At 40.5% G+C, this 15,875-nt stretch overlaps 1 protein-coding gene across 2 annotated transcripts in view; it reads right to left on the bottom strand.

Annotated features, from left to right (window-relative positions):
• Positions 1 to 15,875, bottom strand: part of man1a2 (mannosidase, alpha, class 1A, member 2) — a 125,344-nt gene that overhangs the window by 74,350 nt on the left and 35,119 nt on the right. For both annotated transcript variants that reach the window (XM_019860102.1, XM_019860094.1), the window contains one exon: positions 3,397 to 3,493. In XM_019860102.1, the coding sequence (XP_019715661.1) occupies positions 3,397 to 3,493 (97 nt within the window). The remainder of the gene's footprint in view (positions 1 to 3,396; positions 3,494 to 15,875) is intronic.

The raw sequence follows: 15,875 nt of genomic DNA, 5'->3' as shown, positions 1-15,875 counted from the left end.
AATTTATTCTTGACATTTGAGTCAATTTCTAGGATTAAAGACTCCTGATCTTTCGTCAAAATTTTCATAATTCCGCTCAAAACGATCCCAGAACAATGAATTTGCGAGACGAACAGGCCGCCATGAATCAGGTAAAACAATATGTTACATGCAATTTGATTGGTCCAATCGCTTGTAGTTAACCAATCGCTGGGCCGTTTATAATCGAGCTAAGACTTCCGCAACAAATAATGCCTTCAGTGATCTGATTAGTTGAAGCTTTCATACACGTCCAATCGCAGGGCTGTTTACAAACGGAAAACGGAGAGACTGTTCGGGAGAGCTCGTGAAAACTCGACGATAAGGTACCTGACCGCCCCTAAAATTTTCTCAACGGATTTAGACGATTCACAAAAATGATCAATTTAAGAAATAAAACGGCGGATTTCCGCGGATCCGCGGAAAATTGCCATGTATGATATCTCTCAAAACAAGCACGTAACCCGATTGTGCTCACGTGAGGTTTCAAACCAGACACGAATGTACCTACTTCAGAAATGGAATCAGGGATCAGCCACAACGAGCACCTTTTAAGATGCTCGTGTATCACCACTGAGCTGCTATGAAAGGTAGGTTTGCATTGCATTAACAATTTCTGGTGAGATATGCACCAACGTTCGGACTGTGGTGCGAACACCAGGGTACACTGCATTACCCACACCCGGATTACTGTTACTGCATGTGCCCTCACAGACAGGCAGATGGCCATCGGAAGAACCGGGAGACTTGGGGCGTCTCCAGAGAAAAACTAAGTGCAGAATAAATGAATGAATAAATTAATTAATAAATAGGCGACTCATCGACTATCAAATTTGTTGTCCACGATTTTGATGCCATTGTTTTTCTTTGTGTGTTCCTTGTTGTCCAATGTGCGTCTATTGTTCAGCAGTGAGTTTACACGATATGTCTAGTTGGATCTAACATGGAAGTACCCATGTGTTGAAATTTTGAAAGTGAAGTATCTCAATATAGAGGTGTGTTTTATTTTCATTATTCTTTCAAGCTTTTACTATAGGGAGCCCACCTAAGACGAGTGGTACCCCTCCCACACTTTGACAATCGCTGTATTAAGGGGATGAGGAAAAAAATGCACGACTTGAGTTGTGTGACGAGTCATTCATGATGTGATCAATGTAATGTGATCTGCATGCCCCAAGGACACTGAAACAATGACGAGCATGTTCAGTGGACAAGTCTGTTGTCCTGTGTAAAGATGACTTCAGGGAATCGAGGTGTTTGCTTTAAAATGAGCTCCAACCTCAAACTGGGTCAAATGCTTGTAATTGTAATAGAAGGCAACCCATTTGGCGAGGTCAATTTTGTGAAAAAAAGCAACGGAAGAAGTTGTGCTTCACACCAGTGACATTTTACACCAATACCCATGGTGAGGTTCGGACAGGGGTCAGCAAACCAAAATGTTGAAAGAGCCATATAGGACAAAAAAACAAAAAACAATATGTTTGGAGCCGCAAAAAATAAAAGCCTTCCATAAAACTTACAATGAAGTAAACACATGCTGTATGTATGTAGGAGACTGGACTGTCTCAGAATTGTTTATGTTATTCATTCCTTTGTTGTGTGTTCACAAACGACCCCATAGAATTTATTTTGTGATTTCCTCACTTGATTTTCTGTTTTGGTGCATCTTTTTCGTTTTTCTTAGTGTCATTGAAGTAATCATTAATTTCCGTTTTTCGGAGGCTGTCTTTGAACGCCTCTCGAGTCGAACAAGAGGAGAGAAGGCACCGAGTCCAACGCAGACGTGTCTGTGTTGGTCGAGACTGTTAAAAGCATACATAAAGTGTACGTTTTAAAAAACCAACACCACCACTCTCCTTTTTTCAGAGCTGCAACATGTATCTATACTGTAAGTATATGAGCTATATTAGCCTACTATCAAGATGACTAAGTTTGCGACAATTACACAATGAGCCTTAATGATTAAATGTTTTTTTTCCATGCAGTGCATTCTGTAGAGCAGGGGTGCCCAACCTTTTTTGACCGAAGATCTACTTTTCGTTCAACCAACCTACCGCGATCGACCCGCGCATACACAACACACTTACAGACGCATGCCTACCTACTTCGTCGAGATGTGTCGCGGAGGTATAGGATGCACTTTTGCAGCGTTTTTGACTATCGTAGCTCACGTGTACCGTTTTAAAAATGCTTTTCACGGCCCTCCAGATTCTCTTTGCCAGTACCCTTGGTGAATTGTACATGATTCGCCGTTGTTTTTAAATTTTATTTATTTATTTATTGCAACAGCCACCTGCCTTGCATCACGCCCTGCTAATAGAAATGTGTGTCGCAGGCTATGACGCAACTCTTCGTGGACAGAAACTTTGAAATGTAATATTTATTCTACACATTTTTACAGCATTGGGAAACGTTAAGAATGTTTGTGTCATGTTTTTACTCCTACAGAAAGCATATTTAAAACAAAAAAAAATAAATTTCCCTCCCACATCTTTTTCCATTTTCAAACATTTTTATAAAGCTCCAAGAAGCCAAGATGGCGCTAAAGAGCCGCATGCGCCTCTGGAGCCGTGTATTGATGACCCCGTGCTAGTTCATTACATTCTCAGGCATTATCTAATTTTTACCTCAAATTAAAAACTAAATAAATACTTTGCCTTGAAAATACATAAAATAAAATCCACAATAAATTAAATGAAAAAAACGTGCTTTTCTTATACTCAATTCAGTAAGTTCCCATTAAAGAGGTATTTTAACTAATTATCAGGTATAAAACACTTGTCTCCTCAAGGATACAAGTTGTTGTTATTTTATTGACTGGTTTACAAAATGAAAATTTTTACTAAACATCTTGGAAATAAAATATTAAATATTCCGATGGCCCCCCTGCCACGTGCTTGTGTACCCACCCGATGAGCGAAACACTGTTTTACACTATGGCTGGGAATTGCAGAGTAACTTGCGATAAAATAGTAGAAGGTTTTCAGGCAATGATAAAACTTATTATAAAATCACAGCTTTATTCTCGTAATATTCAGAAATATTTTTTTTTCCTTTGGTGGGCCAGAGTACTCATTTGTATTTATAGTGAGAACGCATGCAACCTTGATATGAATGAAGGACATTTCCACCACAGAGTAATGTGTTATCATTGCCGCTTATATCACTCTGCCATAATTTCTGTTTTATCGCCTATAATTGATGTATTGTTCAAAGTTTCAGGAATCTGTTCTGTGCAAAGGCACTTACCAAGTGATTTACAGAGGCATTATCACATAATTTTGTCCACCAGACAAGGCTGTGAAGGCGACCATGTTTACGCCAAGGGTTTGTGCAAGAGTGTGTGTGATATGAATTGAGTTTTGTCGAGGGTCTTACCAAAGATATTTGTAGAATGTCCTTTCTTGGCGAGGGGCTTGAGCTCGTTGTGACCCCAGCCGTATTGACGGTAGCTGTCCCACGCGTGCTTCATCATCTGAAACATCAAGCCACACAGAACATTGGATGTGGTCAGAAATTAAGCAATTTGTACCATGATTGTGGTGGATTTTTACATAAAAAAATGTGTTCTTTGTCAATTATCTTCACGATGGAAATTGGACAGCCAGAACATTGACATCTGATGATGTCTTCAGTGTATCTGTACTATACCATATTTTTGTCCCAACCTTACTGGAGAGTTTTGGAGTTTGACAAGCTACCTATCCTCTCAATGAATTCTGACAATACAAATTGCATCACGATACGACGACTATTGATATTTGATATGTTGAAAGAAAACCAAAGATATATCAAACCATCTATGAAACAAAAGAAAACTTCAGTAAATAACTTGCATCAAAAATATCAAACATTCCTGAATATTAAAATACACTATGACCAAGCATAAATTGGATACATTTTCCCAAGAGAAAAACTGCATTTTGATGAAAACATGATATCGCACTTGCGGACTTCATAGTTATGACCACTCACTCACTCATGCAGACTGCTGTGTGAGCAAAAATTTTGTGAGTAGTATAGTAAACGACCATAGTTATCTTTCACACTCTACTTTGCAGATATTTAAGCAATTGTGGTTTTATTATGGTATTTGACAAGATACAGGCAAATCCAAATTCAGAGTTGGACACTTCATTGAAGTACCACTACAAATATTACAATTTATTTTATATGGTATTACTTAATGCAGGGATGGGCAACCACATGTGGCCATTGACCAGATAATTTATTCATTTATTGAGTGTGTGTGTGTGAGAGAGAGAGAGAGAGAGAGAGAGAGAGAGAGAGAGAGAGAGAGAGACAGAGACACACACACACACACACACACACACACACACAATTTTTTCAATTTGTGGGAGATATGACTATGTTTAGCCTACAATGATGCACCCTCACCTGCAGATTCATTAGGTTGCACTTTTTTTTCCAATATGAAGGACCATAGGACCAGGTCTGGGTGCAGGTTAGTCACCGCAATTTCGTGTGGAAAAGTGAGCCTCTGGCTGAGGTCCACCCGCATTTCCCAGTCCCGGGCAACGGTTAGTGGGCCTGACTTCGGAGGAACTGGCTTGGTCTGCAGTTTCTCCCCTTCCCGAACGAAAGGTGTTTTGTATGGGAAGGTCGGCTGGGAAGTTACCTTCTTGTTTTCAGGTTTGTCAGCCAAACCTAATTGTGGCGACAGGTGTATATTCCTTGAGTCAGACTGGTTTTGCACCCCACCAAGATGTGTTTGAGGCTTGCTCGGACAGCACAAAGGGGGCAGGTTGGTTCTTCTCCTTGCCAAAGATGTAAGTTGGTTGGGGAGGACAGGACATCTTACGTGGCCCTAATGATGAGGTTTAGCCTATTAGCCTCCATGCTCCACAGCTTGTTCCAAATGATTTTCCTCCTCTCCATACCCTCGAATGATGAGCTCCATTGCCATGACAACGTCTGTGGAGTGATGGTGCAGCCCCCCATAATGTCGACCTCGAGGTAATGCAAGGCAGTTGTATTAGCCTGTGCTGTAAGACAGAACTGGAGGTCCTGTAAGTAGGCTTTCACTAATCTTGTGATGTCTTCTGGCACTTGGAAGAAGTCAAATGCTGTCCACAATATTTGAATTCTTTAATTATTATGACGATTGCTCTATTATGAATTATTATTGCTCCATGTACAGCACTTTGTATACAGCTGTCGTTTTAAAGTGCTCTATAAATACAGCTAACTTGAGTTACATGTCAACAATGAACCAAATAACTTTTTGAAAAAGTCTTGGGAATGGCCTAAAAAAAGACAAAAACAGTCTTGCAGGACTCCCAAAGTTCATCAAGATTCTTTGGCCTCATCTTCCAAGCCTCCTGCTTCAACTTACCCCAGACATGCGCAATAATGTTCATTCTTGTCTGGTGATGGGGCTGGCCAATTCTAGAGCACCTTGACCATTTTGGCTTTCATGAATTTTGATGTGCAGTATGAGAAGGAGAACCATTTTGCTGAAGAATTTTCCGTCTCATGGTTTGGGATGTAGAAGGCAGAAGGACTTCCTTGATACTTAAGGCTTTTGATGGTGCAATCAACTCTGGAGATCTCTCGCATACCCCATACTGCATGTAATGCCAAAGCCATGATTTTTCCACCCCCAAATGATCGTTTCTGGTGTTTCTTGGGTCCCGACAGGTTCCACCAGGTCTGAAGCAGCATTTGCGACAAATGGGATGCAGTTCAATGGCTGATCAATCATAAAAATCCATCTTTTGCAACTTTTCCACTGTCGGTCCTTTCTGTAGACTGTGGTCTCTGGAAAATGCAAGACGTTTTTCGTCTTTTATTTAATGTTGGTTTGTGAGCACTAACTCGTCCATGGAGACCACTGTGTGAAAGAAATCAATGATTTTTTCTTTAATTCTTAGTGACCAGTTCTTAAGTAGCTCCACTTCTGTTGAAAAAGGTACTGGTCTGTAAAACTATAAAAGCAGTCGTCTTGAACAGCTGTATTTTGGGGTCTGCCACATCTGGTGTTGTCATGGACATCACCAGTATATTCCAACCTTTTTCTTATTCTCTCCACTTGTCGTTTGGATACATTAAAGATGTCTGCCAGCTCAGCAGTAGTCTTGGTCTTAAGACTGCTGATGATCAGGACCATCGTCTCTGGTTGAAACTTTGGCATGGTGTCAGAGATCAGGTGGGTTATTTTTATACATACCTTGGAATGTGCTAATTATGCTGTTTGATACAGGTAAAGCTCAAATCTGTGATTCATTAAATTGCTTTAGATATTTTTGTCATTGGGGGGAAAAAAACCCACGATGGGCTTTACCAAGCTGTGGACATCAGGACAGATTTTGCACAGTTATCAATGCAAAACATTGAAATGAACCATTTACTGTACGAATTCATTGATAAGAAATAAAGTTATAGGCCATTTTTTAACACAATCTCCTTATACGACAAGGCTTCAATCAATGACTGTAAAGTACTACCTTCATGTCAAAACTATTCGAAACACCTCACAGAAGGAAAAAGCTCTTCTTGGCTGAACGACTGTCCCTCTCCAGAGAAGGCAGGCAGCCAAGCTCAAGCTATGAAAGATAAAGGCCCGCACATGGATTTTGTTCTTGGCCTTCATGATATGCAGCCTTCACACGCACCAGCCATTATAAATCAAATAAAGAACAACACACACACCACCTGTAATCCGTGCCGGTTGGACATTTGATCAAACTTTTATTAGCCCGTAGGCAAGGGCGACAGTGCTGAACAACTTATTTCAGACCTTGGAATACTAAATGGCTTAAAAAAAGATGATTGAGTCTGACAGCAAAGTTGTACATTCACAGCAGAGTAAATTACGTTTCCATTATTTGAACAGAAGCTAGATGTGTTACATCGAACAAATCTGTGACGCAGCATATGTTATTTTAGTTTTTAATTAAAAACGCTATGAGCAGGTGCTGGGTAATGTCATGAACATATTGGGAACAATTATCACCCATTTGACGAGAAGTTGTCTTAAAGGGGGGAGCCTAATTTGACCCAAAGTGTCGTAATGACAACGGGCTGCCACTTGTGTTAACATGACATAAAATAAAAAATATTGGTCCTGTGTGGTTAATTCATGATTTATAATGGGATTTATTATACCATGTAATTAAGTCTTGTAAAAACCATTTGTGTAAGCAGGGGTGCCCAAACTTTTTTGAGTGAAGATCTACTTTTCGATAAACCAACCTGAAGTGATCAACCAGTTACAGCGTATGCGCGCAGACGCACGCACGCACGCATGCCATGATGAGCAATAGCCTGACGCTGAGACATGCGACACACGTAGGCCGTTTTAAAATGCTTCTCTCGGCCGTCCAGATTCCCATTCTTTGCCCGTCCCCTTGGTGAATTATAGAAAACAAACTCTGAATGAGAATAATGATAACGATAAAAGATAAAGCACAACAACTATTGTCACAAGCTGCAACTGCAGACTGCTGAGCGCTAACAGCTTACGGTGACGCAGTCACACGTTACCATAGGTTAAAGATGACCTGCTTTCTTTTCTTTTCTTTTTTAAGTACTTTTTGTGAAAGTGAGACTGATTGAATTATTAGGGTGCGGTCTGCATTAACACATAAAATATATATTACTAACATGCAGAGACAAATGTTTGGTTTTTTTTCCCTCTACACCCCTCGGATCGACTTAGGACCAGTCCTTGATCTACAGGTCGATTGCGATCGTCGTAATGGGCACCCCTGGTGTAACACATCAAACTCCCTATTGGACTCAGTCAATATGAAATAATAATGTCTCTCTGTGTTGACAAATAACAGACACATTAAGTTTAACTCATCGGAATGAGAGAACAAACTACACAGGCGGCGCTTGCACACTTACGGTTGAGCAATCGCAAATTTTTTCGAGAACGTGAACCTTTTTATCAGCAGAAAGCAAAAGCGGGTGAATCTATTGATGACTTGAAACTCCTTAATAAAAATCCATAAATAAACAGTGTTACATTAAAGGCTGTAGGGGGGAAAAAGTAGTGGCTTATTGTCCGGAAAATACCATATGGATCCTGAAAGTATTCACAGCAAGTCATTTTTCCAGGCTCATCCCATAATGAAATAAATTATTTTTTTCCTCAAAATTCTACACAACTGACATGGGGAAAAAAGTGTTTTGTTTTATTTCATGTTATTTTTGCAAATTTATGAAATTAAAAAAAAAATGACATCATCTGCATATAAGTATTCACAGAACGTGCTCAATACTTTGCTGATGCACCTTTGGCAGCAATTACAGTCCCAAATCTTTGAAAATGAAGCCACGTGCTTGTACGTCAATTCCACATGCTTGTACGTCAAGCGGTTTTGTCCATTCCTCTTAGCAACACGCAAGCTCCATCAGGTTCAGGGTTTTCTCCAGCGCTGTATATGCCTGGGAGGCTGCCAGGCCAAGCTGGGCTTCATGGTGCGTCCATTTTGGGTGTTTAGGCTGATAATGTGCCTTTTTACAAATTAAGACATTTGAAAATACTTGCTTTTACTTTGGAAATAAATTTTCAACATTTTTGCCAGTTTCCATAACTGTTGCGGACAAAGCCAGTAACTGAATCATCATTTGTTCATTCTGTTTCGGAATAAATAGATGGAAATGAAAACGTTCATTGATTAATCAACAAAATAATCTACAGAATAAACAATTATCAAAATAATCCATGAGCGTTGCAAAATAATTCTCGCTTTTACAATCACGCTGTATGGAATCACAATTTCGATCAAAAAAACGGTAACTCTTTCAGCCCGAGCGTCAGGTGTCAAATTTAACGCTTCAGTAGCCACGTTGTGGGATACACTGCACATGGGTGGCGCCCCACCTCCAAGTAGAAAATGACCGCGTTCCAACCCCTTTTTCCATTTTGGTATAGTTCAAGCGACATAGAAAAATGGCAAAGTATTGTGGCTTTTATAGGCACAGTGAAAGAGGCTATTGACTCTCTTACTTGCTATTAAGTTTCAGGATGTCAGGACAGCCTGATTCATCATGTCATCTTGTCTGAGTCTGTTCCTGAGAAGAAAGTAGTGTTTGGGGTGTATATTACCCCTGCGTGCTCATTATATTCTGCTGTAATAATCATCCCCTTAAACTCCTGCTGCAAAACGTATTCATCTAGAGAAATTATCTCCTCCAGACAGCCAGGTAGCCCAGAAATGTCTCCATGTTAAGGTCAGAGTCTGAGCAGAGTTTAAACACCTATCATCTACTCCCAATTGACCGATAGGTTCCAGAGTGAGTGAAGTGTGGAAATGTGGTGAAGAGTTTGATGAAATGAGGCACCGTGGTTTAAGATGCCAAGTTGCAGAACTTTTCAAGCGCTTGCGGCATCAATCAAAGTGATCAAAGAAATTGCCACCAGCGAAGAACAGGCTCTTGCAACCCGATGTCTGTGAGGTGCCCCTGACAAGACTCAATATGAGTACAATTTTCTGTATACACTTGGAAAGAAAGCAGAGGTGAATCACTGCTTCTTTACATTTTGCCTAGAAAGAAATGCCTATCTCTTATGCTACGGTCAGACCACTGAACGCAAAGTGAACTATTCTTGCCATACGATGACATAAAAGGACAATTAGTAGATGGGTGGGACTCCGTGCTGGGCCGTACGATTGACACTACGCAAGAGGGGCGAGAACGTTTGCTCATGACAAGCCTTCATAATGTTTGAATGATAAATTTGATCTGAAATCTGGAATTGACGGCTTCGATATCAACATCATCGACTGGTCCATTGGAATAGTTGAAATTTTCCTTTCAAATATCAGTAATTTGATTGTGACCAGCTGAAACAAAATATCAAGATATCCGAATTCCATTTTCGCTCGTCAAAACTGAATACAGACATCCGCAATGATGTCACCAGAAAGAGCATTCACCTTGTCAAACATCTTAAAGCAACACACCACTGAAAATAAATCGTTCTTCGTTCGATTCGGTCGTGTGTATAAACAAAAATACGATGTACTGAAGCCGCAATAAATGAAGCATGATATAGCGAGGGATCACTGTATCTCATATTCTCGTTTAACAAAAAATAATTTGATTTGTGGCCAACAACAGAGCCATTTCTCGTCTGAGTTCAAAGAAAACAACACCTGCCTGCTGGCAACTGAATGTGCATGGCCGGAAGTCATATAATGCTGAGTGATGAAAGCTATTTTGACTTAAAGAGTTGCTAAAATTAAGTACATAATACACATACCGAAGCTAGTTCTTTTTTTGACATCAATAAAATGCTTTTCAGACTTTTTCCCAGTCAAACAAAAGAAAAAAAAACACTACGCGAACACCATTACTTTGTGATTAGATGGTTGACAGTGCGGAGGTGGAAGTTGCACCTTCCAGCGCAGCCTTACCACTCACAAGAACCGCAACAAGGCTAAAAATAAAGTCGTTTTTGGGCTCACACTTAATAAACGATGGCAGCACAGAACGACGCCGGTTGAGTTTGCTGTAATGTGTTAATGTGATCATGGATGCGATCAATGCCATTGATAGAGTACACATTATAACACGACACTCACCGATTTTGCATAAAATGGTCAATATCGACCAATTTCGAGACCCGCAATATATCGGTTCAAAGTCTAACCATGACAAATCATCACCAAAATGTATGTGTACATCTCTACTCATGCTCACTTCATATACTCTAAACTATTTGATTGAAAATCTTTTTTTTTTAATGGACATCTTAGGCTGATAACTCTCTAGAGCAGGGGTGGGCAAACTTTTTGGCTCGGGGGCCACATTGATTTCTAAATTTGACAGGTGGGCCGGGTCAACACAAGATACGGTACATATAAAAAACTGCATATGTTGACAGTCCATACCAAACATCAACAGAGCAAAAGCATTAAAGTATTGCCATCCTTTTTTTTTTTTTTTTTAAATGAGAACAGTGAAATAACTATGGTATATGTCCTGTAAGAACGTCTAAGTATGTTAACAACATACATGTGTGACAACACAAGCAATATATCATCCAAAAACTGCAGTATACAGTACAGGTATATGACAAAATATTAACAAGTTAGGACTATTTGCTACAAAATGAGACGAGTAAAAGACCTGGTGGCATTCTTTCCAATCACTCACTGTCTCGAACTTGACCTCCCCTCGATCACCACACAAGACAGCATTGCTCAGCTGATGTCCTGCAACCAACTTTTGAACCCAGCCACGGGATGCTGGAGTCTTCGATGCCCATTGCGCTATGGAACTCGATTGCTCTCTTATTAGCGGTCCAGTTTGCGGAAAGTTTTTAGCACGATAACAGTCACACCATTCCAGGAGGAAACGTTTATTTACTCGACTGTCCGTCGAGCCGCATGCAATTCACTCTGAGCATGGAAACAGCCAGAATCGCTTCCTCGTTTTTCAAAGTCTCGTAGATTTGAGTCTTTCAGACTCCATGCGTCTCCTGAATGTTTCGTACTTTGTAACCTGCTTCGTTTAATCAGATACACTGCACTTTCTCTTCCGCGGCCATTACTGTTCCTCTTCCTTTGTATGGCATGAGCTACAGGACGTAAAAATGTTCGCAATTCCAGGAAAACTCACTGCAATAGAGTCGCTTGCATGTTGCCGTTTTGGATCCAATGACAGAAAATAGCGGAGCAGACACACTTATTCCGTCGTATCGAGCGGGAGTTACTTGAGTTATCGCTACTGCGGGCTTCCGTATCGTCACCCCCTCCCTCCCTGTGCTCTGCAACTTCAAGTAACTGCGCCACCTGGCGTTGAAATGTGTGTCATTACAAGTCCAAATGAAATGAACGCAATCATTTACATCGACACTTAATTGTGTACTGTACCAACCTTCGGCGGGCTGGATTAAAAAGACCAACGGGCCGGATCCGGCCCGCGGGCCGTAGTTTGCCCATCTCTGCTCTAGAGAAAAAACATTAACGTCACTTCAATGTAGAAAAACGGTGATCACGGCGACTCATCAATCGCTGCTTATGTTCCACCCACACTCAATGGCAAACCTCAATTCCTTGCAGTTCAGTGTCATTCGTCTGTCTAGTATACAAGTTTAAAATTGTGAGCATTCAAAACAATTGTTGAGGACAAAATTGTGTAAAATTACTGCCAAAATTACATTAGTGCACAGTGATAATTTTCCAGTTTGAGCCCTGCGAGTCCCAGGGACTCGCTGATCAGAAAAGTATGAGTCCCATTATCAGGGATAAGAGTAGCTAGTGATGAAAAAAGCGGAAGGGGGCGTGGCCGGGACGGGGCCGAGGGGGACCTTACAAAAGTGGCCCCAAACATGCTGAAGATGAAGTGTATTCAATTTACACACTATTTGAAACTTTAACAGAAAAAAAATCCCAAGATTGTTCACTATTCTTTCAAGTGAAAATTTGTGCAATTTTGCTTATGCATTCCTGGTGAGCACCAACATGTAACTTCAGATTTGCTGCTCAAAATCAAAACTAAAAAAGGAAACACATTCCCTGCCATATTTAAGATTTGTACATTACTTGTATTCATCAAGTGTGTAAATGTGATAAAAAGCTGTTGATTCTTACCTCATACAGTCATCGTGAAGTCCCACACTGTTTACTATATATGGGTTGTGTATTTTATTATATAAAGGATATTTGTCTATTTACAATATATACAACAACATACAGTTTTGTGAGGTAGAATACTTTATTCTCTCTTCATTTTAAGCTTTTTAGCAAGCGCTAAAGGCTTATTGGTCCTCTCCGTCTTTTTCACTCTCTTTTTAGCCAACTCCTCCTGTTTTTACACATGTTCCAGGCTGTCAAAAAGCGCTTGAGATCGAGTAGTTACTTTTCAGTAGAAATGTCTGTTTTCGGTGTTTCACCGAGGTTGCGTGACTCTGTAAAGCTTTCCATCCTCTCGATCCGTATAGAATGACATCGTCACACACTGTACACAGAGCTTTACCGGCGACATCGAGTTTTTTCACGAAATCCGACAAGCACAGACAATGGTTCCTCTTTACTGGTTCCTATTGGGGACACTGTCAGCTTTCTATCCAACCAGTCCCATTGAAATGTGTTTTTCAGATCCGCATCTATCTGACGCACTTTAGCTTCGTCACGAGTCTCGATAACATTCGGCATTCGCGAGAAAGGGGTTTAGGAAGGTGAACACGGATTGGTTGTGATTCTGCATTTGCCGATATAGCGACCAATCACAACAAGTAAGACATTGGTTTTAGCCCATATACGAAGTAACGACAAACTAACGCTTCGCGAAAAAAAACGGGATTCAAAATGGATGCTTGCAAACGTTACTTGTAAACATTACGAGCCCCGAATCTGCCGAAGACAAGTCCGGACCCCCACCCCAGAATTTTTTTACGGATTTGGAACAATATAAAATAGGTCCAATTTGACTGGAAAAAAAAGCGGAATTCCGCCAAAAAGCGGAAAAATCCCATCCCTGCATTATGCATTTAGAGAGTCGCAAATTTTGAATTCTGAAATGGTCTACTTATTCAATTGCATATGATAATAACACAAACAACAACACTATGCATTGATAATAGGTTTATTATGATTATAAACAAATGCTGCAAAAATTCAGGCATACAAGATTTGCTGAGAAATAGGTTCTTATTTCATGCCATGGTTCAGTCTTTGAGTTAATAAATTCTCCTCTCTTTACTCTGCTTCCAATGATGAAAGGCTTTCTCAAAGTCAACTTATCATTGCAAAAAACTATCCAACTTTAGCTGCTTCCTCTGTGATATCGCCGCAATAAACGTTTGCAACACTTGTTCGCAACACTTGTTTTAACGTTACACAACTTGGCAATTGTCTGCTTCCCGCAAGGTGAAGGCCGAGCTCGCCAATCTCATCACACGAGATTACTAAACGCGAGACCAAAACAACAATGGAGGCGATGGTCAAACTGCGATCGTTGCTGGGGAAAAAAAGATTTACTGTAGTTTTTTATTTGTTTGTTTGTTTTGACTGAGAAATTTCCTTGCGTCCCAAAAACGCACATTATTTGGAACTGTGCGTCCCGCGGGAAAATTATGCGTCTAGGACGCGGGACGCAGAGGTAACGAGATGGCTGAGTGCATGCGTCGCACACACCAAAAAATGTTTAAGAAACCAAAAGCCATCAAACGGGTTGACCAACAATGAGTGACCCAAAACAATTCCAAGAGCGCCACTAAAAAGACTACACAAATGAATGTCACTCAACCGTTGTTCTCAGGCAACAAGTGAATATGTGGTAGTTTAAAGCAACAAAACCAAAAATATACAATATGTACTATCGATTGAATTTTGTCATAACATAATGACAAGTGCTGTTTGAAGAGATGTGATATGAGTTAATTGTGCAAGGAGATGTGAAAGGAAGAAAAGGGAGAACAAACAGCTCCTTTTGGCGCAGTGTTGTCGGTCTGGCTGCCTTACCGTTGCCTTAAAAAACAAATAAATACATTTTAAAAAGAAAAAGAGCTGGCAAAGTGATGATCCCTAATTTTGGGTCAAAATTGTAGTCATTAATTAAAGTCAAAAGCCTGCCAAATATCTGAAACATGATGAGATGGTAAGTCCAATAAAATCCTGTGTTGGAAGAATTTAAGTTAAACAAAAAAAAAAAAACACGCATGGTGGTTAATACTATAAAATGTCCGTGTGAATCTAAGTGTGAATGGCTGCTCCTTTATGTGTGCCCTGTGATTGCTAGGCGACGAATTCAGGATGTACTTTTCCTAGGAATGTACACCAAGCCCGGGGGCTGAATGTTTAAAAACGACAGTATCAATAAGTCCACCCTTTCACGGTTCTGTTAAAAATTTTGAATTACTCTAGTTGACTTTGCATTTATCTAGGATTTATCAATGTTATTTTGCATATTCTTCCTCTCTGATGTGGTTTCTAACAAGCAATAAAATGATACGTTCATCTAAGATGCATGTTCACAATCAGAAACGAGCAGTGTTGTTCCACTGCAGTATCACACACGAGAAACATCTGTGACTCCTTTCTGCCTCGGTGTAGTGTTGTGTGAACCTATTTTGCTATCATATGTAGTATTATTTATAAACGTCCATCGTGCCATACAAACGTATTGTTTTTATACTGTTATTTTGATGTATGGGTTCGATAGTTCTGTAGCCGTGGCAACTGCTGTGCCGTCTGAGCCCCATTTACTCATGTTTTGAAGCTGCGTCACTGCCACCACGTCATGGTCTTGGAAGCACATACGCCAAGTCAGCGGCTTTGAAGGCTCAGAGGAGTGATGTTTAATAATGTTACTCGCATGTTGAGCAAACTGGCATCCTGTACATTGTGTTAGCTCTGTTGCTACGCTACGTAGCGCTCGAGTATTGACGGTGAAATACTGCAAGCTACTGAGCAGGCTGCAAGCTAGCCAGCAGCAACTCGGCCGATGGACCCGGCAAGCTGACTCCGAGAGCTTTGCTGGATCTTTAGCAATCGTGAGGAACGGAAAAAACATTCACATTAATGGTGAGTATTAACACAAAATTTGTTACATTCATTTCAATACATTCAGAGGCTTATTATACTGACATTTTGTTGAATTTACTTTTAAAATAATGTGTGTATAAAAAAAAAAAAAATAAGAAGAAGAAATCCTCGTCTCACCCCTCGGGTGGCGTCCATCCCTCATTCAGCTCGGGTCCTCTACCAGAGGCCAGGAAGCTTGAGGGTTCTGCGCAGTATCCTTGCTGTTCCCAGCACTGCACATTTCTGGACTGAGATGTCCGATGTTGTTCCCGGGATCTGTTGCAACCACTCATCTAGTTTGGGGGTCACTGCCCCGAGTGCTCCGACCACCACAGGCACGACTGTCACCTT

The sequence above is a fragment of the Hippocampus comes genome, unplaced genomic scaffold, assembly GCF_001891065.2.
Source record: "Hippocampus comes isolate QL1 unplaced genomic scaffold, H_comes_QL1_v1.1 scaffold34, whole genome shotgun sequence".
Classification (NCBI taxonomy): Eukaryota; Metazoa; Chordata; class Actinopteri; order Syngnathiformes; family Syngnathidae; genus Hippocampus; species Hippocampus comes.
This window is presented reverse-complemented; position numbering and strand designations above follow the sequence as displayed.